This window comes from Macaca fascicularis, chromosome 6 (genome assembly GCF_037993035.2).
Source record: "Macaca fascicularis isolate 582-1 chromosome 6, T2T-MFA8v1.1".
NCBI lineage: Eukaryota > Metazoa > Chordata > Mammalia > Primates > Cercopithecidae > Macaca > Macaca fascicularis.
Window position 1 is genome coordinate 70,388,659 of NC_088380.1, and position 26,914 is coordinate 70,415,572.

The 26,914-nt window shown below is 34.9% G+C and overlaps 1 protein-coding gene across 3 annotated transcripts in view; it reads right to left on the bottom strand.

The window, feature by feature from the left end:
- Positions 1–2: 2 nt before the first annotated feature.
- SREK1IP1 (SREK1 interacting protein 1) overlaps positions 3–26,914 on the bottom strand; it is a 50,763-nt gene continuing 23,851 nt past the window's right edge. For 2 of the 3 annotated variants that reach the window (XM_065546316.1, XM_073993513.1), the window contains 3 exons: positions 24,226–24,369; positions 10,034–10,106; positions 6,072–6,464 (listed from right to left, as the gene is read on the bottom strand). In XM_065546316.1, coding sequence (XP_065402388.1) covers positions 6,278–6,464; positions 10,034–10,106; positions 24,226–24,369 — 404 coding nt within the window. In that variant the 3' untranslated portion in view covers positions 6,072–6,277. Of the gene's footprint in view, positions 6,465–10,033; positions 10,107–24,225; positions 24,370–26,914 lie in introns of all 3 variants that reach the window. The other variant, XM_005557004.5, reaches the window with a different exon arrangement.

Consider the following 26,914-nt stretch of genomic DNA (forward strand, 5'->3'; position numbering starts at 1 on the left):
CATTTTTGATCAGTTACTTTATTAAACACACATTAAGGTTTTTATTGGTTTTCCTTTGTATAAATTTACTTTTATTTGCTAATTAAGATGTTTCTGTATCACATGAGATTATGCTAATTATTCAGGAGAAATTAAAGAATTTATCAATAACAAGATAAGAAATTCTATCTCAGTGAAGAACAATGAGAAGTTTATGTCACATTACCACCATTTCTCAACTTTTTGATAATAACAGGCAGTTATTTTTATGAGATGGTACTAGATAGGTAAATATCAGGGGGAACTGTCTTATAAACTAGAGGTGACTTGTTCTTAAGTCTCTTAGAAGTCAACCTATGTCTTTTTAGATTTTTCTGGGCGCAAACAATATATTCAGTAACAAAAAAATCACAATGTATAATCTGTACAATAAATATTTTGTTTCAAGAGATAAGCATAACAAAAAAACTTTTGCTGATAGATTTCCTAAATAATCTGTATAATGAAATATACAAAACAAATGAGTTCTCTGGTTCCACCTAATGCTATCACATTAACACCACCTAGAAATCTAGAAATAAAACTAATTTCTGCAAATTATAATTTTTAAAGATTTTAATTCATACGTGTGTTTTCTATTATAACACAGACCTGGTTTTGTAACAGAATTCATCAGGAAAAAAAAGGGAATTATTTTAAGTGGCTCTACTGAGCTTATCTACTATGTCCTGTGAAGTTTTTGTAGTCAGAAAACTAGCATTTCAGACGAGATCTGGCACATTTAGACTGGTATGGCCATAGCCAAAAACTAGCATTTCAAAATGTGCTGAATACAGCTTCTCTGGTCTGATACATAAAAAAGAATGCCTTATTTTTCTTGGGCATGCAAAGCTTAGGGTTACAAACATTTTGTCATTAGCCTGTCAAAATTTCTACCAAGAACTATTGTTATCTCCTAGACCAGAACTGTCTAGAGAGAAGTTTCTGAGATGATGGAAATGTTCTTCCTATATCTGCACTAATAATGGTAGCCACCAGTCACATGTGGCTACTGAGCACTTACAATGTGGCTAATGCAACAGAAAAAATAAAATTTTTCATTTATTTGATTAATTTAAATAACCCCATGTGGCTATATTGGCCCCATAGTTCCAGATCACTATTGCAACATCCTACTGCCAGAGTTGAACTTCACATTCAAAAAGACAATTTTGCCAATGTTTAAATATTAAAATTGCTTAAAGTATATGTTAAGTTTGAAAATTAAGACACTTCCATTATAAAAATGACATTTTACATGGCCATAAAAGCAAAGAATTTTCACTTATTTTGTGAAAGTTCATAAAGCTTTTATGGGTGCTTCTTGATCTTTGATATAACTTTGATTTTAAAGTATCCCAGAAAATTTGCTATCTTGATATACAGTAATTTAGTGATATTACCATATTGTCTCATGTGAAAATCTAGGTTGAGAAAAATTTAGTTAAGGCACTAGTACTATTCTACTTTCGTTGCTCAAGGGCAAGAACTATAAATGGCACAAGAAGCAGGAAAGAGACAGAGCTAGCAAAATGCTCACTGCCCCAACTCCTCCTAACTTGTGCAAAAGGCATAGTGGGGCCAGGCATGACTGGATGCATCATGGGTTGTGCTGCAGCAGAGGCACCCCAATTCTCTGCCGCTATACCTATTTTTAGAGGAGTTAGGAGGCGATATTGAGGTCAGAAGACTCTGGTCTTCGCAACTGGGATTATTTTCACACTGGCATAAGAAACCTACTGTTCTTGGGCACCCAATGTCCAGGAAGTTTTGGTCTCAGCACTAGGATCAGCTGGAGTCCTTAAAGCACTCCCTGCTGAGCTAGCTTAAAACTAGGTTACCTGAGGTAGAACCACAGGGCTCATCCAGTGGACCAATTGGTATGTCTCTCTGTAACTCTGAAGCAGTTGTGCTTCACAGGTTAAGCCAAATTTCAAAAGCAAGGGGCCTTATTAAATTACAGCACATTTTGTACACTGAAAAATATTCTAAATGATTTGGACCTAACAAATACTAAAATAGCGATAGAATTTAAGCCAATACAATTAAGAACAAAACACATCTCAAAGTATGTACATGTACATATAACTCTGGGGATGGGTCTAATAAGGAATACAGCAGCTTTATGTGTTTTTAGATGATTTAGGTTACTGTGTAATTTTTGGAAATAATAATGAGACCGTAGAAAGAAATGTGAGTCTAATAATAGACCCTAAAATAATCAAATTATATTTTACATAGCCTTCTAATGAAAGCAATTTCATCTTTTAAAAATGGTGGGATTAATCGGATTATGAAACTGATAAAACCAAACCCCAATAAAAGTAATTTCCTTCCTTAAAATCTTTTATTGTTTTTCTTTTTTCTTTTTTCTTTTTGAGACAGAGTCTCACTCTGTCACCCAGGCTGAAGTACAGTGGTGTGATCTCGGCTTACTGCAACTTCCGCCTGCTGGGTTTGAGCAATTCTCCTGCCTCAGATTCCAGAGTAGCTGGGAGTACAGGCGCCTGTCACCACGTCCGGCTAATTTTTGTATTTTTAGTAGAGACAGGGTTTCGCCAAGTTGGCCAGGCTAGTCTTGAACTCCTGACCTCAGTTGATCTGCCCACCTCAGCCTCCCAAAGGGCTGGGATTACAGGTGTGAACCACTGCGCCTGGCCCCCCTTAAAACTCTTTAATGATGTCTCATTGCTTACAGATTATAGTTCAAGCTCCCAAACATGGAACACACGACCCCTTCTTCTTGTTCCTAAGAACTTAAAATGGTAGTCTCAATTCTTACCACTTCCTGCCTCGCCTATGATATACCAGCAACACCAGATTGCTTGTAATTCTTGACAAACACCTAACACAGCTTGTTGTACATCTGGTGTTTCTTCACATCACCCAATCTGTCAATAACTGCCATAACCTTCATTCTTATCCTTAATCAAAGTGCAATTCAGTCACTACTTTCTCTAGGTAGCCTCTTCTAATTTCTCTAGACTAGGTTAGGTACCACTCTGAGTTTCTATAAACTCATGTCAATTACTGCACTAATTATATAACGGAATATGCTCTAGTGTTTCTTCTACCAACTACACTGTGAAGTCCTTCAGGGAGGCAAATGTGTCTTACTTATCTCTGTATCCCCAGTACTTAGCACAGCATTTGCCATGTTAGGTACTCAATAAATATTTGTTGAAGAAAGGATTCAATGGCATTTTAATCAACATTATTAACAACTCTTCAGCCTAGTTTACTCTGAAGGCAAACTAGGGTTATATACTTTTAGATAGAGTTGTAAATACAAACACATATAGTTGTTTTACTTCTCATTTATTGTTGTTTTGACCTCAGAGAACCAAAGATGTAAATGGAGATGTATATTAAGTATGAAGAAAGAGGGACACCTCTGAGAAACACCAGCCAACATATGATATGCAAAAAAAAAAAAGGGGAAATTGTATGGGGAGAAGGTCCATCAATCCAAAAATAATGGCCATAAAGTGCCAGATAATCTAGTTCCAGATGCAAACCTAAATATAAATTCCGTCTGCTTCTGGTGAAAATGACATGCATTAGGTTGTAAGAATATGAACCAAGTATCAATTGTCTGCTTGAAGAAGCTGAACGTGTTTAACTGTTATATTAATAAATTCAACCTTTACTATTATAGAATGCTAGCTGTTTATAATAATTTTTAAAATGAATATTGCTTGAATTTTAAAATATTGATAATTATATATATTAAAACTAGAAGTGATTTCAGAGATAATCTGGTACAACATTTTATAGATGAAAGACATCAAGGCCCAGGGAAACTAAGTGACTTTGTTCAAGATCATACAGGTAGTTAGAATGAACAGACTGTTTTACTGCTAATTCAGTTTTCCTTCTGGTACATACTGCCTGGGAGGGAATTTCATTCATTTTCTTCTAAAATGTATTCATGAGATTTATATCCAATCTCAATAATATCATTTTAGAAGAAAATTACTTCAGTAAAAATAAATTTTTATTCAAATGAGATATTTCATAAACTATGCTAAAATTATAGGAAATTTACTTAGGAATACCAAGATAATTTCTGGGGGGAAAATTACTGATCATTAAAATATTTTAATTTGCATATTACATTAGTTAATGAGGATTGACTTTTGCTCTTCTCAATCATTATTGTGTCACCATTCAGAAACCTAATGACCTAATTTATAATCTCTACAATTAACAGTAATAAAACCTACAAATAACTCAATTAACTATTTCACTACAATTACTATCATTTTTAACTATCTTACTCAATGGAATGAGGTCATTGCCTTTGCAGCATCTTCTAATCATTTTTTAATATTTCATTTTACTATTATTTTTTCAAGGCTAGTCAAGTCAAGCAGTAGGAGTGGAGAAACACCACCGAACTTGGGTCAGCCTCGTTTTTAAAAAAGCTTTATATTAAAAACCGATTTTTAAAATCTTGATAATTGAAGAACTGTATTTTCAAAAAATTAGCAGCAAAGGCAAAACAAAACCCTAAAAACCTGTTGGCTCTGTATTTTTCTCCCAGTCACTGACTGATCTATTTAAACAAAAGCATTTCGAGAGGCCCAAACGACTAAATTAGGTTATGGAAAGGCTGAAAGCGTGAGAGCTGTCATGGCTGCAATGCTATTATACAAGAGGGCTGTGGATACAGCTTCCTTAGAATTTAAGCATGGGTAAGCATATGTTAAGAGGAGTTATAAGGCTCCCTGAGTCTTACTGAGGGTACCCACATTGGGTGCCGGGTGAAAGAAGAATCAGTAAACCTTTCTAGCCTGTGAGGTTAAGTATACTTAGCTGATTTCATTATCACGAATTCACCTGCAGCCATATCTGTAGGTGATCAATTTGAAAATTTCTACGTGCACCATAGTGAGGTATTTGCAATCTTTGGTGCTATGCCATGATGTTGGTTGATGTTTGATGCTTCTACAACATAAGCATTTACTTTATTGGGCATAAGGGATACCTAAGTATTAAGCAAAGTAACACTGATCAATGTGAAAATAGAAATTTAAAAAACATATCTACTAATATGTATTTGAAAATGCTTACCCATATAAAATTTCCATTATTATATAAAGGCTTTCATGATGCAACTCCCTGGCTCTTAAATTTTAAAAAGTACAGAATAAAATTCTTAATTCTTTTTTTGACACTGCTCTTGAGGTTGCCACAAAAGGAAAAGAGAGAAACACCCCAAACTGCTCATTTATGAAAACATAAGTTCAGTGTGAAATTTGCTTTAAAACTACAAATTATGTCTGACAAAATAAATATATATGCTCACATTTATAAAATTTTCCACATTACTCATAGAAACAAGCTTCACAAAATTTACATACTGAATACAATAAAAATCAGTTCTAATAAAGATTTAGCTATCTTCCCAAATAAAAATTTCTGTGTTTGAGGTATCACTGTAAGACATGCCAATATGGCACATTTGTAAAACAACCCAGGAGTCTATCCTAAAAATCCTGACCAACTCAGCATCATCTCTGCAGACTTACTAACAGGCTGAACTAATCTCTTTATATAAGAAAGAAATATTTCAATTATTACAAAAACAAAGGAGGCAGGTACTAGAAATTCTGCATTTCGTAGAACAGTGAAACTTCGTTAGAGATATTTTCATGATCATCTTCCTGCAGACACCATTCATTTAAAAAGTCCTAGTCAAGACCATTAAGCAGCTGCACCTTCTATGACATTGAAAAAAAATCCCTAGAGATTTAGAAAAAAAAGAAGAATTTCACTATCTTTAAAAGATATTCTATTTTAGTATATAAAGCTATTAAATTTTTCTGTGTCAAGAGCAAAACATTACCCCTTACTAGCTTCATGATTGGAAGGTGGACACCTGAATCAGCAATACTCATTAGCTGCTACGTAGATGACCCGTGTTGACTGCGGTAAAGCCATTTTACAATCAACTAATGAAGTAATAACACTAGCCAAACACACAGAGACACAAATACCAAAAACGATGTGTTTAGTATACACAAATAGCTATACTTGGGGCATGGTGATCAAGTAACAAGACTGATTTATTACTTTGCAGCTATAGCACATTAAAAATATATTGCCAGAGGGATAATGGTCCCACATACGAAAAATGTCTATGGGGAAAAGGCTGTGATTTATTGCAAAGCACAATATATAGCAAATTCCAAGGAAGGGCAAACACTTTTTAAAAACAAATTTTTAAATTTAATGGCTTAAGCCAAAGTCTCAGTTACTTTCTGGAGAATTCAGAATTAGGTGTAGAAGACTGCTTTTCCTTTTTTCTCTTCTTTTTTTCCTTTTTGTGATGTTTCCCTTTTTTTGATTTGCTCTTTTTTTCTTTTTTCTTTTCTTTCTTCTGATACTTTTGTTTCTTTTGTTTTGAAGTGTCCTCTTCAGTGGAACTGGATGAGTAAGACCTATGGATAATAATACACACTGACTGAGAATTGCATTTATGACTGATAGATAAATTTAAGCGGGATTTGAACTGCCTTAAATTCTTCTTGAAGTAAGGTAGTGAGTATAAACATAAACTTAAAATGTGCTTCATATATTTGCATTCCCTTAAAACGCTGAATTTAGAATTTGTGCTGCTTGGTCACAGAAATTAACAAAACTAGTATCTCTATTCCACTCAATTTTAGTAATGAGTTTTAAATTCAGTAAGGATGAAATTATTTTTCTGTGACTTTTGGTTTTTCATGCAGTTATACCATTCAAAATCCTAAAATGCAAACAAAGGGGCATTCACCAAGCCTTATTATATTCACTTGTGTATATAATAACTTAGCATATTTTCTTAAAACTGCCTCAAAAGTTGCAATTCTCTATTTTAAAGGGCTATAATTTTGCGTTCATAGGAATGAATTAAAGCTGAAAGTTAGCAAAATAAAATTCTGCTGATTTTTCAAGTACTGGGTCCGTCTAGATGGAGAGTAATGAATACTTGCATTACAAAATAATTTTCATTAGTTACAAAGGATGCTTTTATGCTAGATATAAATGAAAAAGGATGGGTTATCATTATGCGTTTGAAAAATATTGCTTTAATACTAAATTGGAAAAATTGGTTGGATTCCTTCCTCTAATATTAAAAAAAAAGGAAAAGAAAAAGAAAAAGAACAGAAAACACTGTCTTTCAAGATCTTACGTAAAGAGATGTGCAACATTCTACCTATACTCAAACTCAAAATATGAGTGACAAGACAGAAACTGAGTGAATTTAAAATGTAAAAAAAGGTACCTGAAGAGTTAGTTTAGTGATCTAAATATTAGGAGTTAAAACTCAAACTAAGAAAACCTGAGACGGACATAAAGGAGGTGCCAATGTAAATTCAGGAGACTACAGGGGTCCAAGGCTATCTTGTGTCTGTATAGTGTGTGAATTCCTTGACTGCCTTCCTCCTTTAGTGACTCCGAGTTTTCCCTTATTTTTGTAATGTTGTGTTCCTTTCTCCTCCTAGTTTGTCTGCTTACTCAGACTTCCGACCATCTGTTAAAGCTTATTTTCTCACGTATTCTCCTGCTCCCTTGCCTCTTCAGTTCTGTTATTCTCGAATCTTGTCTACTTTCCTGTTTTAAAGACCCTGCTTGACTTGACCTCTGGATTCTGACTAAAGCTTCTTCCCTGCCTGCACTTTTTTCTTTAGCTTTTTGGTCCCAAAGTTTTTTTTTTTTTTTTTTTTTGAGACAGAGTTTCACTCTTGTTGCACAGGCTGGAGTGTAATAGCGTGATCTCAGCTCACTGCAGCCTCCACGCCCCCGAGTTCAAGCTATCCTTCTGGCTCAGCCTCCCAAGTAGCTGGGATTACAGGCACCAACACCACCATGCCTAGCTATTTTTTTTTATTTTTGTATTTTTAGTAGAGATGGGGTTTCACTGTGTTGGCCAGGCTGGTCTCAAACTCCAGACCTCAGGTGATCGACCCGCCTTGGCCTCCCAAAGTGCTGGGATTACAGGAGTGAGCCACCGTGCCTAGCCTGAAGTCTCAATTTTAAGATAAAATTTTAGGCTGTGGCATAGCAACACGTTCAGGTGGCACTATCTCTGCTAAATGTGCACAGAAAAGTTAGTTTAATTTCAGGTTTGTGATGCTCAAGGTAAACAGGCCCAAATAAATAATCTGTTACCATAAAAGAAATATTTGGGAGGCCAAGGCAGGTGGATCACAAGGTCAGGAGATTGAGACCATCCTGGCTAACACGGTGAAACCTTGTCTCTACTAAAAATACAAAAAAATTAGCCGAGCATGGTGGCGGGTGCCGGTGGTCCCAGCTATTTGGGAGGCTGAGGCAGAAGAACGGCATGAACCCGGGAGGCGGAGCTTGCAGTGAGCTGAGATCGCACCACTGGACTCCAGCCTGGGCAACAGAGCAAGACTCCGTTTCAAAAAAAAAAAGAAAAAGAAAAGAAATATACAGATGTACGTCAACTTACGACGGGGTTACGCCCTGATAAATCTATCTGCAGCTGAAAATACACAAAATACACCTACCCTACTGAACATCATAGCTTAACCTGGCCGCCCTTAAACATTCTCAGAACACTTACATTAGCCTCTAGTTGGGCAAAATCATCTAACACAAAGCCTATTTTTATAATAAAGTGTTGAATATCTCATGTAATTTATTGAATACTGTCCTGAAAGTGAAAAATAGAATGGCTCTATGGGTACCTGAAGTACATTTCTACTGCACTATCATAAAGTTGAAAGATCATATCGAACCACAAAAATTGGGAACTATTTGTATTAGAATTTGGAAGACTATTAGATAATCTCATTTCCTATAAGCAATCCATCTTGCTGTGCTGCAACACATGAGTTAATAATACATGAACAGAAAACTCTGAGCTCTACATTCCTATTTGTTTTTATATTAAAGATTATTAGTTAACTCCTAACACTTGAAAGTGAGCTACTTTTCCAATTTATAAGACACCTGAAATATTCAAATACATGTATTAAATGCTCTATAAAAACTACGAAGTGGCAGCCCCTGGTTTCTAGAACCTATTCTGTATGAGAACTGGGTCTAAACTAGAATTATGGTTAATTGCTTTTAAAAAATGCCTGTATGTGCAAATTTATGCTAGTATGAATGAAACTGCACTGATTAACAAGAGAAATGGCCACTTACTACTTTCAATAATTTCTTTAACCAGTTAGTTTTTAAAAGAGTTAATAGTAAAAATGCACAGGTGGCTGAAGACTGGAAGGAAGTTATGATGCCAGTGATTCCTTCAGGTCTTTCACAACCCTCATCAGCCATCATTCATATACATACATACATATATATATATATATATATATGAACTTGTCATGCTAAATATATGTAAATATAAATACAAATGTGTGTGTATGTAGGTGCATACGTGCATATATATAATTTTATATATATATAATATATATATATATAATACACATAAAAAATATATTTTTTTTTTTGTCGTGGGGTGCGGGCGGCAGACAGGGTCTTGCTGTGTTGCCCAGGCTGGAGTTTAGCGGTGTGATCACATCTCCTGGGCTCAAGCAATCCTTCCACCTCGGCCTTCCATGTAGCTGGGAACACAGGTACATGCCACCACACTTGGATATTTTTTTTTCCTTTTGCAGAGATGAGGTCTCACTATGTTGCCCAAGCCTGTCTCAAACTCCTGGGCTCAAGCCATTCTCCTGCCTTTACCTCTCAAAGTGCTGGGATTATAGGCATGAGCCATCGCACCTGGACAGCATGACAAGTTCTATTAAATTCTATTAATAAGTTAATTTATTAGCCATGGTAATATTACAAGAATACAAATATTTTTGTCAACTTCATGTATATGAAGACAAAATATAAAGAGTTTAAACTTAAGCTCAATGAAAAGCTTAGTTGTTGAAGAAAAAATATTAAATTAACTGTATTATACGTAAAAAATAAAATTTTATAATCCATCCTAGACTCATAGGCCTGCTTTGTTTTTTAAAATGCTGTTAAAAAATACCTTTTCCTTTTTTTTTTCAATTTGATTTTTTCTTTGCTTTTTTCTTTTTTCTTTTCCTCTTCTTCATTTATTCCTGGGAGGTGAGAAGAAAAAAATCCAGTCATCATGAGTCTATATATTAATATGGCATGTAAATACGTTAAAATTTTAGCTGTTGGTGAATTTCACTGGTTAGGATATTGTACTTCTCTTGTAATAATTTTCCCCTTTCTTAATTATCTTTATCCATTAAAAAACTCATAAAAGTATTAAATGCTTTTTATAAACATTTCAAATACTAAGTCCATCAAGCAAAAAAATGCAAGTACCCCACCTCTAATTCCCATAGGACGTCAATGCCAGTGGTTTGATGGGCACCATTTGGGCCTCAAAAAGCAGAACAGTACAACAGTGCACAGTTTTAAAATTTTCTTCTGCAACAAAATTAGGATCATGCAATACATATTATTCTCTAACTTGTTTTTTAAATACACTATTCGGTGTCTATTCTTCTAGGCATTCTTTTTACAAAACCAAACACACACACATTTACTCATACACACACATTTACTCATACACACACATTTACTCATACACACATAGTTGCACGTAAGTTCCAAGTATTTTTTTGCCTTTGAAAAACGTACTGTCATATATATTTTGCAGCTTATTTTTTTCACTTAACATAGCAGATATTTACCTTTGTCATTAAACATATATCAATATCATTATTAAACACAGAATAGTGTTCCCATGAGCCATAATTTATCAATTTCTACTTTCATTGTTAGAAACAATAAGCAATAGAAATCTTTTACATATAAGAAGTATTTCTGGGTGACAGAGCTTGTTTACGTTTATTTAAAGAAAGAACAGGCCGGGCGCAGTGGCTCACGCCTGTAATCCCAGCACTTTGGGAGGCGAGGTGGGCGGATCACGAGGTCAGAAGTTCAAGATTAGGCTGGACAACATGATGAACCCCACTTCTACTAAAAATATAAAAAATTAGCCAGGTGTGGTGGCAGGAGCCTATAATCCCAGCTACTCAGGAGGCTAAGGCAGGAGAATTGCTTGAACCCGGGAGGCAGAGGTTGCAGTCAGCCGAGACTAAGCCACTGCAGTCCAACTTGGGCAACAGGGTGAGACTTAGTCTCAAAAAAACAAAACAAAACAAAACAAAAACAAAAAACAGCAATATATTCAATTTTACTTTAATAAAAGAGTATTAAAGTAAAATTCAAGAAATAGCTTTTCTACAAGAAAGATTATTTCCCAAAAGAGCTCTCTAAAGAAAAAAGACTATAAAAAACTAAGAGTTTGGAGCTATTCTTTTTTTTTTTTTTTTTGAGACAGAATCTGGCTCTGTCACCCAGGCTGGAGTGCAGTGGCATGACCTCAGCTCACTGCAAGTTCCAACTCCCGGGTTCATGCCATTCTCCTGCCTCAGCCTCCTGAGTAGCTGGGACTACAGGCAACCACCACCAGGCCCAGCTAATTTTATGTATTTTTAGTAGAGACAGGGTTTTCACCATATTAGCCAGGATGGTCTTGATCTCCTGACCTCATGATCCACCCGCCTTGGCCTCCCAAAGTGCTGGGATTACAGGCTTGAGCTACCACGCCTGGCTGTAAACATTTTAAAATATCTGTGTATATATATGTATATATTCCAAATCTATATATTTTCTAATTATAAAAGCAATGTACGTTCAAGGTAGAGTCTTTATAGGTTTCAGAAAAAATGTATAAATAAGAGAATTAAAGTTTTGCTGTTAGGATCTCCTTTTAGTAGCCAGGAAGACTTGGGGTTATTTGGCAAGGTAGAGAATAGAGATCAGTTTGTCTCATAAAATCCTAGGAGATTTTTATTGACCACACTTTATTCAACAAATATTTACTAAATGCTTATGTGTCAGGCACTGTGCTATGTACTGGGTCTTTGCTGTGCATGATCCTTGCCCACAGGTAACTTATAGTTAAGTGGTGAGAAAGAAAATGAACAGGCAAAGATAGCATTCTAAGTGAAGAGCAAGGATAGTGCATGTCAGGAAGAGGAAATCGGTGCCAAAGCTCCAAGACAAAAAGAGTTTGGTGCATTCTAGAAACTAACAAGAGGTTGTTGCAGATAGAAGGGGAGGGGCAACTATGAATAAGAATGAACATGAATGAGAACAGATGAACAATAAATCATATATACATGTAGAGTACCTTGAAATGAGAGGCCAGAGAGGTAAGCAGGAACTTGCTTATTCAAGACCATGAAGGCAGCAGTAAGGATTTTACATTCTAAGTGAGATGGACTGTGTGATCGGCAGTCTTAACATGTTAAATGAATTGGAAAGGGCTAAAGGGAAGAGGCAGGGGAATAATAAAGTAACTGGAGTAATGCAGGCCAGAGATAGTGGTGCCCTGAATAAAGGCAGTGGAGGTGGTGGTATGTGTGTGAGAAGGACGATGGAACGAAAGGAATCAAGGATGACCACCAGGATTTTAGCAGTGCCACTGATTAAAATGTGGATTGGTGGGAAGTGGGTAGGAGACTGGAGGACAATTGTGGGTGGGGAGCGGAGACTTCAATTGTAGACATATGAGATCTAAAAGACTTGTTTGACATCCAAGTAGGTAACTGAAGTCGGCAGTTTGGTATGTGATTCTGAAGTTTAGAGATTAGTCTGGACACACACACTGATCAGCTTACAGATAGTATTTAAAACTATGGGGAATAAATAAAATTATTTAGTTAGAGAATGATGAGAAAAAAATACAGGGAGTAAAGCCCAGGAAGATCATCTGCATCTTGAGGAACTCCAACATTTATGGGCTGAGAAGAGCAGGAAGAAGAGCTATCAAAAAGATTGACAAAGAAGGGCCACAGGGTTGGAAGAATACCAGAACCAAGAAGTAGGAACGTTAAAGAAGAGAGGGGCCACCTATCAGATAGTACCTAAAGGCCAAGTAGAATGTGGATAGAAAAATGTCAAATAGATTTGGCAAAAAGTAATTAAAGTCCTTGACAAGTGGACTGAAAAACAAATGGAAATAAAAAGGTAGAGAAAGTAAGAATAGATAACTTTTCTGAGAAGTTTAGCTAGAAAGCGGCAGAGAAATGGGATGTTAGCTAGAGGGATGCAAAGGATCTAGGGAAGAAGGGGGGAAAAACAAGAAAAAAATTGATGCTGATTGAAATGATGATGTAGAGAGGGGATAACTGAAGAAATTAAATTCTTGAAGAAAAAGATTCATAGTAATTATGGTAGGACATGCCTTTGAAAGGAGGGACAGTCCTTCCATTTTAACTGAAGGAAAGAAAAGAAAGATGGATATATATGCTAATTTGTGGATTAAGTAATTGGAAGCTAAGATGCTCTCATCTGGTGTCTTCTATTTTGTCAATGAAAGAGGGAGTCATTAGCTGAAGGCGGAAGGGAGAAGTGGGAAGTCTGAAGACTGGGGGAAAGGTACAAAATAAGTATGGGGAGTGAACTTGCAAAAATAAATGCAAGCTGAGATTAGGGATCATGAATTTATAAAAACACGAGTCTGCCTCTTTACCTTTGCACTGCTGTAAGGGGATCAGCATGGAGAAGGCAAAGAGAGGTTCATCCATATTTGGGGTCTTGCTAGATAAGGGTAAAAGATAAAGAAATGAGTAAGGCAGTTACTGATATTTGCAAAAGAATAATTATGATAATGTATGATGGAATCTAAGCTAGATAAGGGGAAGACTAACTGAATGAAAGTGGTGGGTCAATAGCCTGAGGGTCTTTACATTAAATAAACTGGAAAGATAAGAACTTGGGGTAAAAAGCGTAGAGTGTATGACATTAATTTTGGAGGTTGAGAACAAGGTCCAGGGTGCAATCATGGAAATGTGTGGCTGAGGTGAAGAGACAGAAAAGATCATTTTCAATGATAAGGTCCAGAAGATGAGCTAGGGTGTTGGCAGGTCATTCACAGGTCATTTAAGAAAGTCTCTAAGAACAATGAGAGGACTTGAGATGAAAAAATAAGACAATTGAGAGTTTGAGGGTGGAGGATCGCGTGAGACCCAGAGTTAGAAACCAGCCTGGTCAACATAGTGACACCATGTCTTTATAAAAGAAAAAAAAATTAGCAGGCATGGTGGCATATGCCTGTAGTCTCAGCTACACTGGAGGCTGAGGCGGAGGATTGCTTGGGCCCAGGAGTTTGAGGCTGCAGTGATTCACGAAGCCACGATTGCGTTACTACACTCCAGCCTAGACAACAGAATGGGACCTTGTCTCAAAAAAAAAAAAAAAAAAAAGAAAGGAGTCTTCAAATAATTGTGAGGAATAGCCTACAGTAGATATATGAAGACAATAAAAATGGGAAGAAGCAGGAAAGCCAAATGACAGGAGTCTCAAAAGGGCATTTTGCTAAGACAATACGTTGATGATGTCCTGAAGATATAAAAAATGTGAGTTATTAAAGACAATCAGTGGGAAGTATGTAGTTTAGAGAACTAAAAATGTAATTAAGAAAAGGAAAAAAAAAATGGCCAGACCAAAGATAAAATGTATTACGGAGGAAAGCAGTCTTGAAATTCCAAGAACTATTTTTAATGTCTTCCAGCTCTCAGTTATGTCTCTTCCTTTCTGGAGGTGGCGCTGGCCACCTCTTTCCTGAGTGCTATCAGCTAAGGTGTCAATGGTTGGCATACTAAGTTGGAAAAAATAATTAAAGGCAAAGTGAAGAAAAACAGGATGGGGGAAATAAGGCATTTTTAAAAAAATCACATCCAATGACAATGTACATCTGGAGACTCAGAAATTGTACAAATAAGTACTATAGGTTACTTATCTCTATTTCTAGTATCCAGGATTTTGTCAGTTACGCCAACAGCTTTTTAGAAAACTGATCAATGCCATTTGTTCTGAAAAACTTCTCTCCATTATGACAGAAGTACTAAAACAATGCAAGTGATGAAATGCTGGGAGAGATTCTATACTATTTAAGCAGAATGAATAATATGATTTTTGAAGCTCACCTATTTCAATTACATGAAATACTTGGAAATGACAAAACACTCTATCAGCTCAGGTTCCTATTTGCAAATGACATGACAATTTACACTGATATTCCCAAGGAGTCTAAAAAAATCTAGAATTAGTGAGTTCAGCAAGAAGAAAAAATAAACAAAAATCAATTCATTTTTATTAGCAACGAACATGCAGAGAACACAATTAAAGATACAGTATCATTTATAATTTTCCAAAAAAAGTATATAAAAAGTGTATAGGCCTTATATGCTGAAAACTACACAGTGCTGATTAAAGAAATCCAAGAAGTTTTAAATAAACAAAGAGACACATCATGTTCATGGATCAGAAGACTCAACGAAGTAATGACGTCCATTCTCCCCAAACTGATATACACATTTAATGCAATTCCTATTCAAAATCCTAGCAAAGCTTTCTGTAAATATAGACATGAGTTTAAAATTTTTATGGACATGAAAAGGAACTAAAATAGCTTGAACAATTCTGATGAAGAATAAAGTGGGAAGAATTAGTATCCTCATTCAAGACTAATTTTTAGCTATATTAATAAAGCTTATGTGGTATTAGCAGAGGCAAAGACACATCGATCAACAAAACAGCACAGAGAATCCAGAAACAAGCACACACAAATAGAACCAACCGATTTTTTTTGGCGGGAGGAAAAAAAAGCAAAGCAATTTAATGCAGGAAAGACAGCCTTTTTAAGAAATAGTGTTGGAACAACTGAACAACCATAGGCAAAATCAAGCCTCACTGCTTACATAAAAATCAACTCAAAATTTATCATGGACTTAAATGTAAAATTAAAACCACAAAACTTTTAGAAAAAAATATATGAGCATTTTTCAGATCTATGCATAGGCAAAGAGTTCTTATATTTGACACCAAAAGTATAGTCTCTAAAAGGAAAAATTGATAAACTAGACTTCATCAAAATTAAAAACTACTGCTTTGTGAAAGACCTGGTTAGAGGATAAAAAAGACAAATGCCATACTAGGAGTAAATGCTTTCAAAACAGGTATCTGAGAAAGTACTAGTGTCTAGAATGGTATAAAGAATATCAACATGTATAAAGAACATACAAAATACACACATGTACCCACATATATATATACACACACACAGATATATCTATATATGTTCAGAACTCAACATTCAACAGTAATGAAAAGATGCATAACATTATTAGGCATTAGGAAAATGTAAATAAAACCACAATGGGCTATAACTACACATGTGTTAGAATGCTAAGCACAAAAATGCTGGTGACAAAGCCAAATGCTGGTCACTCATATGTTTTTCGTAGGGACGTAAAATGGTGCAGCCACTGTAGAGTTTGACAGTTTATTAGGAAACAAAACATACAACTACCATAACAACCCAGCAATTTTACTCTGGGGCATATGTCTCATAGAAATAAAGAGTTATGTTCACCCAAATCTTGTTTATAGCAGTTTTATTAATAATAACCCCAAACTGACAATCCAGTGGATAAATACTTAAACAAACTATAGTATATCCATAACACACACTACTATTCAGAAATAAAAAATAACAAACTATTGATACATGCAACAACCTCAGTCTGTAGAGAATTATAATTAGTGAAAAAAGCCCATCAGAAAGGATTATATGCTGTAAGATTCTATTTACAAAACATTATTGAAATGACAATATTATAAAAACAGAGAGCAAAGTTTTGGTTTAAAGGGCTTAGGAAGGTGGTGAGGGCAAGAGAGAAGTGGATATAGCTATCAAAAGACAGTATGAATGGTCGTGGTGGTGATGGAAATGTTCTGTGTAGACTGTATTAAAGACATTATCCTGCGTTGAAACTGAGTTTTCGAAGACGTTACCATTGAGGGAAACCAGGGAAGGGACAAAAGGGGTCTCTGTGTGATTTCTTACAGTTACATGTTAATCTACAATATTCTCAAAATAAAAATTTCGATTAAAAAATCAATTATCACATATGTATGGGTCTATTCTGTTCCACTGATCTATCTTTACATCGATACTACACTTTCATGATTGCCTGTGGCTTTACAAAAAATCTTGAAATTAGGTTGTGTTAGTTTTTCAATTTTACTAATCCTTTTGAAAGTGTTTTGGCTTTTCTAGGTTCTTTACATTTCCAATCGGCTTGTCAATTTTTTTTATTTTTATTTTTAGAGATAAGGTCTTGCTTGGCTTGTCAGTTTCTCAAATGGCCTGCTGGAATTTTGATTGTGATTGCTTTGAATTTATAGATCTGCCTGGGGAGAAGTGACATTTATTTTAAAATTGAAACTTCCACTCAATGAATATAGCATATCTTTATTTCTTTCTTTAACTTCCCTCAACAATATTTTGTAAAATATATTTCAGTCTTGCATATCTTTTGTCAGATTCACATTCTTAGTATTTCATTTTTTATGCTATTGTAAAAGATACCTGTAAAATTTTAACTTCTGATTGTTCACTGCCAGTGTACAAAAATATAACTGATTTCTGCTAACTGATCTTGTGTCTTGCAACTTTGCTAAACTCAGTTATTAATTCTAGAAGCTTTTTTGATAGATTTAGTAGATACTTCTACATAGATGATCATTCATCTGCAAAAAAAGACAGTTTTAAACTCTTCCCTGAAATCTGGATACTTTTGATTTATTTTTCATACCATATTGCAGTGGCTAGAATCTCCAGCAGAATGTTGAGTAGAAGTGGTATGAGTGGACATATTTGCCTTGTTTCTTATGTTATGGAAAGACTTCAGTCTTTTATGATTAAGTATGATGTAACATTTTGGTTTTTTATAGATTTTGTATGAAGTTAATGAAGTTCTCTTCTATTTCTAATTGGCTCAGAATTTTTTATCAGAAGTATATGATGGACTTGCTGAATAATTTTTCTTAAAATATTGTGACAATAATATAGGTTGTTTTTAGTCTCTTAAATATCATGAATTACACTGACTTCTGAATATAAAACAAATGTATTCCTGAAATAAAACCAACTTAGTCATGATATACTTTTTATATACTGCTAGATTCAATTTGCTAAAATTCTCTTAAGAATTTTTGCATCTGTATTAATAAGTCTCTAACTTTCTTTTCTTGTAATATCTTCATCTGGTTTTGTTATCAGGGTAATGCTGGTCTCATAAATTGAGTTGAGAAATACTCTCCTCCCTTCAATTTTTAAAAAGATTTTGTGTACAAATTCTATTATTTCTCCTTTAAATGTTTTTTCTTGTAAGAGAAGCCACTGGGCATGAAGTTTGTTGAAGTTTTTATTTTTATTTATTTATTTTTGAGACGGAGTCTCACTCTGTCGCCTAGGCTGGGGTGCAGTGGTCGGATCTTGGCTCACTGCAAGCTCCGCCTCCTGGGTTTATGCCATTCTCCTGCCTCAGCCTCCCGAGTAGCTCCGGACTACAGGCGCCCGCCACTTTGCCCGGCTAGTTTTTTGTATTGTTTTAGTAGAGACGGGGTTTCACCGTGTTAGCCAGGATGGTCTCGATCTCCTGACCTCGTGATGCACCCGTCTCAGCCTCCCAAAGTGCTGGGATTACAGGCGTGAGCCACCGCGCCCGGCCTGAAGTTTTTAAACTAAACATTTAACTTAAGAGATGCAGGGGTACTCTTCATACTTTAGATTTCTTCTTCAAACTTTTGCTGGTTTGTATCTTTCAAGTAATTTGTCCATTTTATCTAAGTTATCCAATTTATTGGCATAAAGTTCTTTAAAATATTCTCTTCTCCCTTTTATATCCATATGATCTGTAGTGTTATCAATTCTCTCATTTCTGGTTATCAGTTATATATGCCTTTTCTCTTTTTAAAATCTCATTAGTTTGGATAGTGATTTTTCAGTTTATGGACCTTCTCAAATAACCAGTTTTTGGTTTTGTTGATTTTCTGTAGTTTTGTTTTCCATTTCATTTATTTACATCTGATCTTCATTATTTCCTTTCTTCTGCTTACTGTGGGTTTAATTTGTTCTTTTTTCTCGTTTGTTAAGGTGGAAGTTGAAGTCATAGATTTGAGACATTTCTTCTTTTTTTCTAATACAGGTATAAGCTTGTCTCTAAGTACTTCTTTGGAGGCATACCACAAATGTGTTTTTATTTTCATTCAGTTAAAATTACCTTCTAATTCTCTTTTGCTCTTTTTTTTTTGTTGACCCAATAGACTATTTGCAATTATGTTAAATTATAAACACTTGGGAATTTTCTAAGTAGCTTTCTGCTATGGCCCAGTATCAGGTCTATCTTGATAGGTGCACTTAAAAACAAAACAAAACAAACAAAAACAACAACAAAAAAGTGTATTTTGCTGTTGTTGGGTGAGGTGTTGCATAAATGTTAAATGGGTCAAGTTGGTCGATAGTGTTACTCAAGTCTTCCATGTCCTCACAGATTTACTGTCTACTTGTGCCATTAGTCAATGAGAAAGGTGTTGAGATCTATGGCTATAATTGCAAATTTGTCTATCCATAAGAATTTTTATTTACGGTTATACCAGGATTTGTTTCAGATATTTGTTATTAGGTGCATAAACAGTCAGAATATATATATATATATTTTTTATATAAAATATAAAATATAAAATATATATATATATATATTTTTTTTTTTGAGATGGAATCTCACACTGTTGCTCAGACTGGAATGCAGTGGCATGACCTCGGCTCACTGCAACCTCTGCCTCCCCGGCTCAAGTGATTCTCCTGCCTGAGCCTCCTAAGTAGCTGGGATTACAGGCACATGCCACCATGCCCGGCTAATTTTTTGTATTTTTAGTAGAGACGGGGTTTCGCCATGTTGACCAGGCTGGTCTCGAACTCTTGACCTCAGGTGATCCGCCTACCTCGGCCTCCCAAAGTGCTGGGATTACAGGCATGAGCCACCATGCCAGGCCCACACTTAGAATTTTTATGTTCTCTTGACCAAATGACCCTTTTATAATTAGGAAAAAACCTCTTTATTGCCAGTATTCTTTGCTTTGAAATCTATTTGGTCTGACATTAAAATTGTCACTTTAGCTATCCTTTTAATAGCTGTCGCTCTCTTTTTTTTTTTTTTTTTTTGGAGTTATGATAATTTTAGACTAACTACTGCAAACATGTCCCAAAAAAGTTATGAGGAACTAAGGAAATAAAACAGTAGCTATGGGAATAATTTCCTCTTCCACTTAGCAATGATGGATAAGGAGTTTACTTTCTAGGTTTTATAGAGAAACTGGTTCTAATGAAAACAAAATATACAGAATATGCTATCCAACACCAGCAGAATACATTCTTTTCAAGCACATAGAACATTCTCCAGAACAGAGCATGTTAGGCGACAAAATAAGTCTTCACAAATTTAAGAAGACTGGAATCATATTGAGTATCTTTTCTGACCACAATGGTATGAAAATGTAAAACAGTAATGAAAGAAAAACTGGAAAATTCACAAAAATGTAGAAATTAAACCACACACACCTGACCAATCATTGGGTCAAAGAAGAAATCAAAAGAGAAATTAAAAAACAATCTTGAGATAAATGAAATTACAACACACCACAATTTATGGGATTCAGCAAAAGCAGTACTAAAAGGGAAATTTATATGATAAACGACTTTATTAAGAAAGAAGAGGGCCAAGTGAGGTGGTTCATACTGTCAAAAAAAAAAAAAAAAAAAAAAAAGAAGGATCTCGAAAAAACACAACCAAACATTATACCTTTAAGAAACTAGAACAACAACAACAACAAAAACCACAATAAATGAAATAGAGACTTGAAAAACAACAGAAAAGCTCAAAGAAACTAAGAGTTTTTAAATAAAAAGATAAAATTGACATATCTTTAACTAGACTAACTGAAAAAAAAACAGAGGGTCAAAATTAGAACTGAAAAAAGAGTATAAGTGATGTCACAGAAATATAAAGGGGTGTTATATAAATATATAACTATATAAGAGAATACAAGGAACATTTATATGCCAACAAATTGGATAACTTACAAGAATACATTCCTTGAAACATAAAATGTATCAGGAGTGAATCATGAAGAAATCAAAAATAGGAACAGACCAGTAACAAGTAAGGAGATTGGGTCAGTAATCCTCCCAACAGAGAAAAGCCCAGGACTAGATGGCTTTACTGGTGAAGCCTACCAAACATTTAAAGAGCAATTAAGCCAATTCCTCTAAAGCACTTCTAAAGAACTGGAGAGAAGAGATCACTTCCAGACTTATTTTACAAGGCTGGCATCACCCTGATACCAAAGCCAGACACAGGTACCTTAAGAAAATAAAATTACAGACCAATACAGCTGATGAACATATATGCAACAATCTTCAGCAAAATTCTAGCAAACCAAACTCAGCGGCACATTAAAAGGATCATCCACTATGATCAGTTGGGATTCATCTATGGGATACAAGGATGGCTCAATATATGCAAATCAAGAAATGTGAAACACCACATTAAGAAAAGGAAGGCTAAAAATCAAATGAATATTTCAGTAGATGCAGAAAGAGCATTTGACAATATCTGTGTTCATGGACTGAAAAAATATTGTTAAAATGCCTGCATTATCTAAAGCAATCTATGGATTCAATGGAATTCCTACCAAAATCCCAATGGCTCTTTTGACAGAAATATAAAACATAATCCAAAACTGTATACGGAACCACAAAAGACCCCATATAGCCAAAGCAATCTTAAGAAGAACAAAGCTGTAAGCATCACACTCCTTGATTTCAAAATATATTACACAGCTATAGTAATTAAAATAGTATTGTACTGACATAAAGACAGACACACAGACCAATGGAACAGAAGAGGAAGTCCAGGAATAAGCGCATGCATATATGATGAACTGACCAAGAGGGGTGTTAAGAACACACAATGGGAAAATGATGTCTGTAGCAAATGGTCTTGGGTCAACTGTATATGCACACACAAAAGAATAAAACTGTACCCTCACCTCATGCCATATATAAAAATCAACCTAAAATGAAGATATCTGAAAACAACTTTATTCTGTTTTCACACTTGGCTAATAATTTGGTTGAGAATATTATTCTGACTTGGATATAACTTCCCTTCCAAAATGTGAAGGCATTCCCCACATCTATTAGCTTTCAGGACTGCTTCAAAGAAGTGGAAAGTTATTCTGACTCCTGATCTTTGACTGATGACTTGTTTAATCCCTGATCCTGGAAGCCTGGATTATATTTTCCTTGTTCCCTGTGATATGAAGTTTTATAATGGTGTGCCTTTGTGTGGGTCTATTTTTAGCTCTGTATTTGGTACTTGTGGAACCTTTTCAATTGTAAAACTAATGTCATTCAGTTCTTAGACATTTTCTTTCTGGGACTCATTTGAGTGAAGTATTTCCTAGACTAATTGTGATATATGTCTGGGAACCAAATAGGTGAAGAGGGCTGGAAAGTTCTTAGCCTTTAACTTCCTCCCTGTTTTCAGCTATCTTAGTGTGTCCCAGTCTAAAGAACTTATGTTTTACCCTGTCTAGAAAATAAACCTCCAGTAGTCTGCTGGGGTGATGAAGTCATCTGACTTCACAGGGGAAGGGGACTGAGGGTTTAACTCCTGCAGACTTGAAACCAATCCTCCTGTTTTTAGCCTTATATTCAGCCAGAGGCACCCAAGGATATTATTTATCATGTCTTTAGGGGATTTTAGAATATATATCGGGTTACTTCACAGCTTTCCACACTGCTAAAGAATTTGGCTTTTTCAAGAGTGTAATCAGTTATCACCCATCTGCTTTTCAGTTTCCAAAATTTTACTGCTATTCCCTCCTAACTCATTTTCTTTGCCCTTGTGAGTTTATGTCTTTAAATTTTTTTCTACATCTGTCATTTTAGTGGTATTTCAGTAGAGAACAAAACTGTGTGTATTCAATCAACTGTCTTTACCCTGAAGCTGTATATACTCATATATAATATGATTCTTGTTTGCCCTCTTTGGGATTCTCTGCCTCTTTTTCGTTTTCAGCTTGTTCTAGCACCTTACATTTGACCTCTTCACTTAACTGGACATAATATGGAAAGCTTGATATTAAAAACAAAGTTTATTGTTTAATGTTCATTGATAATCTAAACTAAAATGAATTTAAAATTTATAACTCTCATTCCTTGTCTAAGATTAAAATAAGTTATATTTTATTTCAGAGTGATATTTATCATATTGCATTTTGTAGTTTACAAAGTAGTTTAATTTATGGCATCACATTTTATTCCTAAAAACCCCACTGCACAGATGAGCTATTTTATACATAACGTGGGAAAGAAAGGATTAAATAATAGGTCTGCAATTCACTCTCTCTCTAGGGAGAGAGGAGGATATACCCAGGAAAGACAGAGAGTGACCTGGAGAAATCTCTCTGAAACACACTAACAACAGATCTCCTGGAAAAAAAATAAATGATATCTGTTAGCCACAGAATCCTCATTTATATAATTATTATTTACATCCTTTTAGTGGGATGTAACTGAGATTGCTGATAGTAAACAAACCTGGAATCTATGGATTTATGGGGTGTAGTTCCCTGGAAAATGTAACTACCCAAGCATAAAATGAGTATGTTTCATGACCAAATCAACTTTCTTTGGTAGAAGTAATAAAGAAACTTCTTGTTAACATTGATCAGAGTGGGTTCTGAAGTAGAAAGGAAACACCTGGGGAGCTGTACTGACATGCCCAGAACTCTCTGCTTTGCCTATGCCTCATGATCACTTGTATACTTGAAATTATTAGTGAAGCTTGATACTGGCTAACATCGCTGATCTGCCTGAGCATCATTTGACAATCCAATATTTTGTGTTATCCCACAAGGCAGCCGAGCCTCAGGATGGTTAAGTGACTTGGTGAAAGTCACGTGCTAAAACAAATTGCCAAATAGGACTAGAAACCAAATCTTAAATCATACTTTTTCAGCCATTTGACACATATCCTAATGTGATGGGGAAAAAACAACAACAAAAAACATAAGCTGTGTGTCAGAAATAGACTTGCCTCCTGGATCTGTACTTGCTTAGCTGTTCAATTTTAGGCAAGAAACTTACAGTATTTAAAACCTGTTTCCTATGCAGTAGCTCTTACATAAACTACAAAAGAGATCTTAGTAAGTGTAATGGAAAGCATGATATGACATTTACAAACATTTCTAAAGTATGGAAAAAAAAATATTGCTTACTTTTTTCCTGTAATGCCTGCAATTTATTCAGTTCTTCATTCTCTTCATCACTATCTTCACTACTTGTACTGCTGACATCCAAAACTATGTCCCTTTTAGGGTCTACTCGGAGAAAATTGCGGCATTCAAAAGTCAGGTGACCAGCTAAGTGAAACAAACAAAAAAAATGTGAATGATAAAACTAAAGATACATTATGTATTTTTGTATGTTTTGCTGCCTCACGGTAACCAATAAGTTACAATTTCAATAATACAGTGTAGAAAGCTTTAACTTTTATTCAGTTGGTAGTAGTTTGGTTATTTTTCCTATACTTTTCCATGAATGCAATACTGAGAAAGAACTTTTTCCTTTCTTCATCAGAACTCCTTATTCAATAAGCATTTTTGGGGACCACTTCTTATGGATTTCAAAGTATTGAGTTATTCTATTTCCCTTTCTAAAAATACAGTAATATCTTTAACCAAACTAAGTAAATATAAAAATACCATCATACTTAGGATTTTATATTGTATTCCTTTGCCATACCTTTTCTTTCCCAGTCTGACTAACGTACTCATGGAATTATATACCTTTCATCTAATTAAAGTTGGCATAATAATACACAAGCATTAATATAACCGAATGCGCTTTACTAAAGAATACCTAAACGTTTAATTCTTGCATCATTTCCCTAAAGACTCTACCCTATAAGAAAAGTACAAGTTATCCACTTACATATATGTTTTAGAAAGTCAAATATTACAAACACTATAAAAGTACGGAAAATAATATAACCAATACCTAAATACCTAGCATCCATATATTAACATTTTGTCATGCTCACTTTCAATTCATTTAAGGAAAAAGCTCACTCGCATGCCTGTGCACACAACGCACACAGCTGGAGAGCTTGTATCAATTTTTGCAACACTTTCTCAATCTCATTCAATTTTTTTGTCCTCTGAAGCAACTGCACTAAAGTTGGTCTCCATCATTCCCAAACAACATATTGTGATATGTATTCTGAAAAAAATAAACTCAATTATACCTATACCTGCAATTTTTTCCTGCCACCCAATATTTTGTGATTTATCTATGCTAATATAACAGGTGTAATTTGCTCATTTTATCTAATGGATAATGTTCTACTGTATGAAAATTATATTTATTTATTTATCGTACTATTGACAGAAACATAGGTTGCTTCCAGTAGTTCGCTATTATAAACAGTGTTGAAATAAGCAGTTGTACATGTCTCTATTATAAACAGTGTTGAAATAAGCAGTTGCACATGTACTAGGTTTTCTTTAGGGTAGCAGCTTTTAAGTTTTCTTAAGAACTGAGAACAGTAAAAAATAATGCAACCAAGTGCACTCACACACACATTCATGGATAAATACACCCTAACACAAAAAAACTGAAACAAAAGTTAATTGAAGGATTTCTATATTCAGTGTTTAAAACAACCAGTGCTAATGGTGACCAAATAATTCATTTCACGATCCACTAATGATTCACTACAAGTCTATGCTAGGGGTTGTTTCTAGTTGTCTCTTATTTTGTGAGTGAAGTCCTTTGGGAATCCTAGGTTTATATCAGAGACTCTCTAATTAGAGTTCCAATTTTGCTTGGGCAGGGCCCTGCGCCTTGCTTTCATCCTCTGCATTGTGTCGGCCTATGAAAAATCGAAGTTCAAGAGTCTTGGGTTCATCAAATACCCTCAAGGCTTAATTCCTGGAACTTCTCCTTTTCTTTGGTTGTTGGCCTTTGAATATTCTTTAATTCTTTATTTTCTTCCTAGTATATTAATGTACCTAAAATATGTATTGCACATTTTATACAAGTTTCTTAGTTGTTTCTTAGTCTAGTCTGCCATATTATTGGAACAAGTTTTCCTCACTGTGATTTCCGAACAAATGAATCATTCAGAAGCACTCTTTTTAGCTTCCAAACATAAGGAGTTTTCAGGCTTTGTGTTTATTGTCAATCTCTAAATTTACTACACTGTTATCAGAGAATGGGATCTGTATGTTATTAGTTCTTTGGTATTTGATGAGACTTCTTTCATGGCCTAGGATGTAGTGAATTTAGGAAAGATTTGTTAAGTATTTCAAAAACACAGTCACATACCACATAATGGTGTTTACATCAATGATGGACCACATAGACAACACAGGTCCCCTAAGATTATAATACTGTTCCTTGTCAATGTTTAGATATGTTTAGACACACAAATACTTACCACTGTGTTACAACTGCCTACACTATTCAGTACAGTAACATGCTGTACAGGTTCATAGCCTAGCAACAACAGGCTATACCACGCAGCCTAGATGTGTAGTAGACTATACATCCAAGTTTGTGAAACTATAATCTACAATGTCCACACAAAGATGAAATTACCTAATGACACACTTCTCACAGTGTATCCCTGTTGTTAAACAACACAACCACATACTGTTATTTGTTGAAAAGGGTTCTATATCTGTTTGCTTGTTCAACTCTTCTCCACCTTATTTTTTTTGTCTAATAACTTCTGATAGAAGTACTTAAGATTATACAAGTATTAATTTGTCAATAATTGCTATTATAAACAATGCTGAAATGAGCAGCTGTACATGTCTCTGTGGACATACACCAGGTTTTCTCTAGGGTAGGTTTGTCCATTTCTCCTTGTAATACAGTTTTTGCTATATATATAGAGAGAGA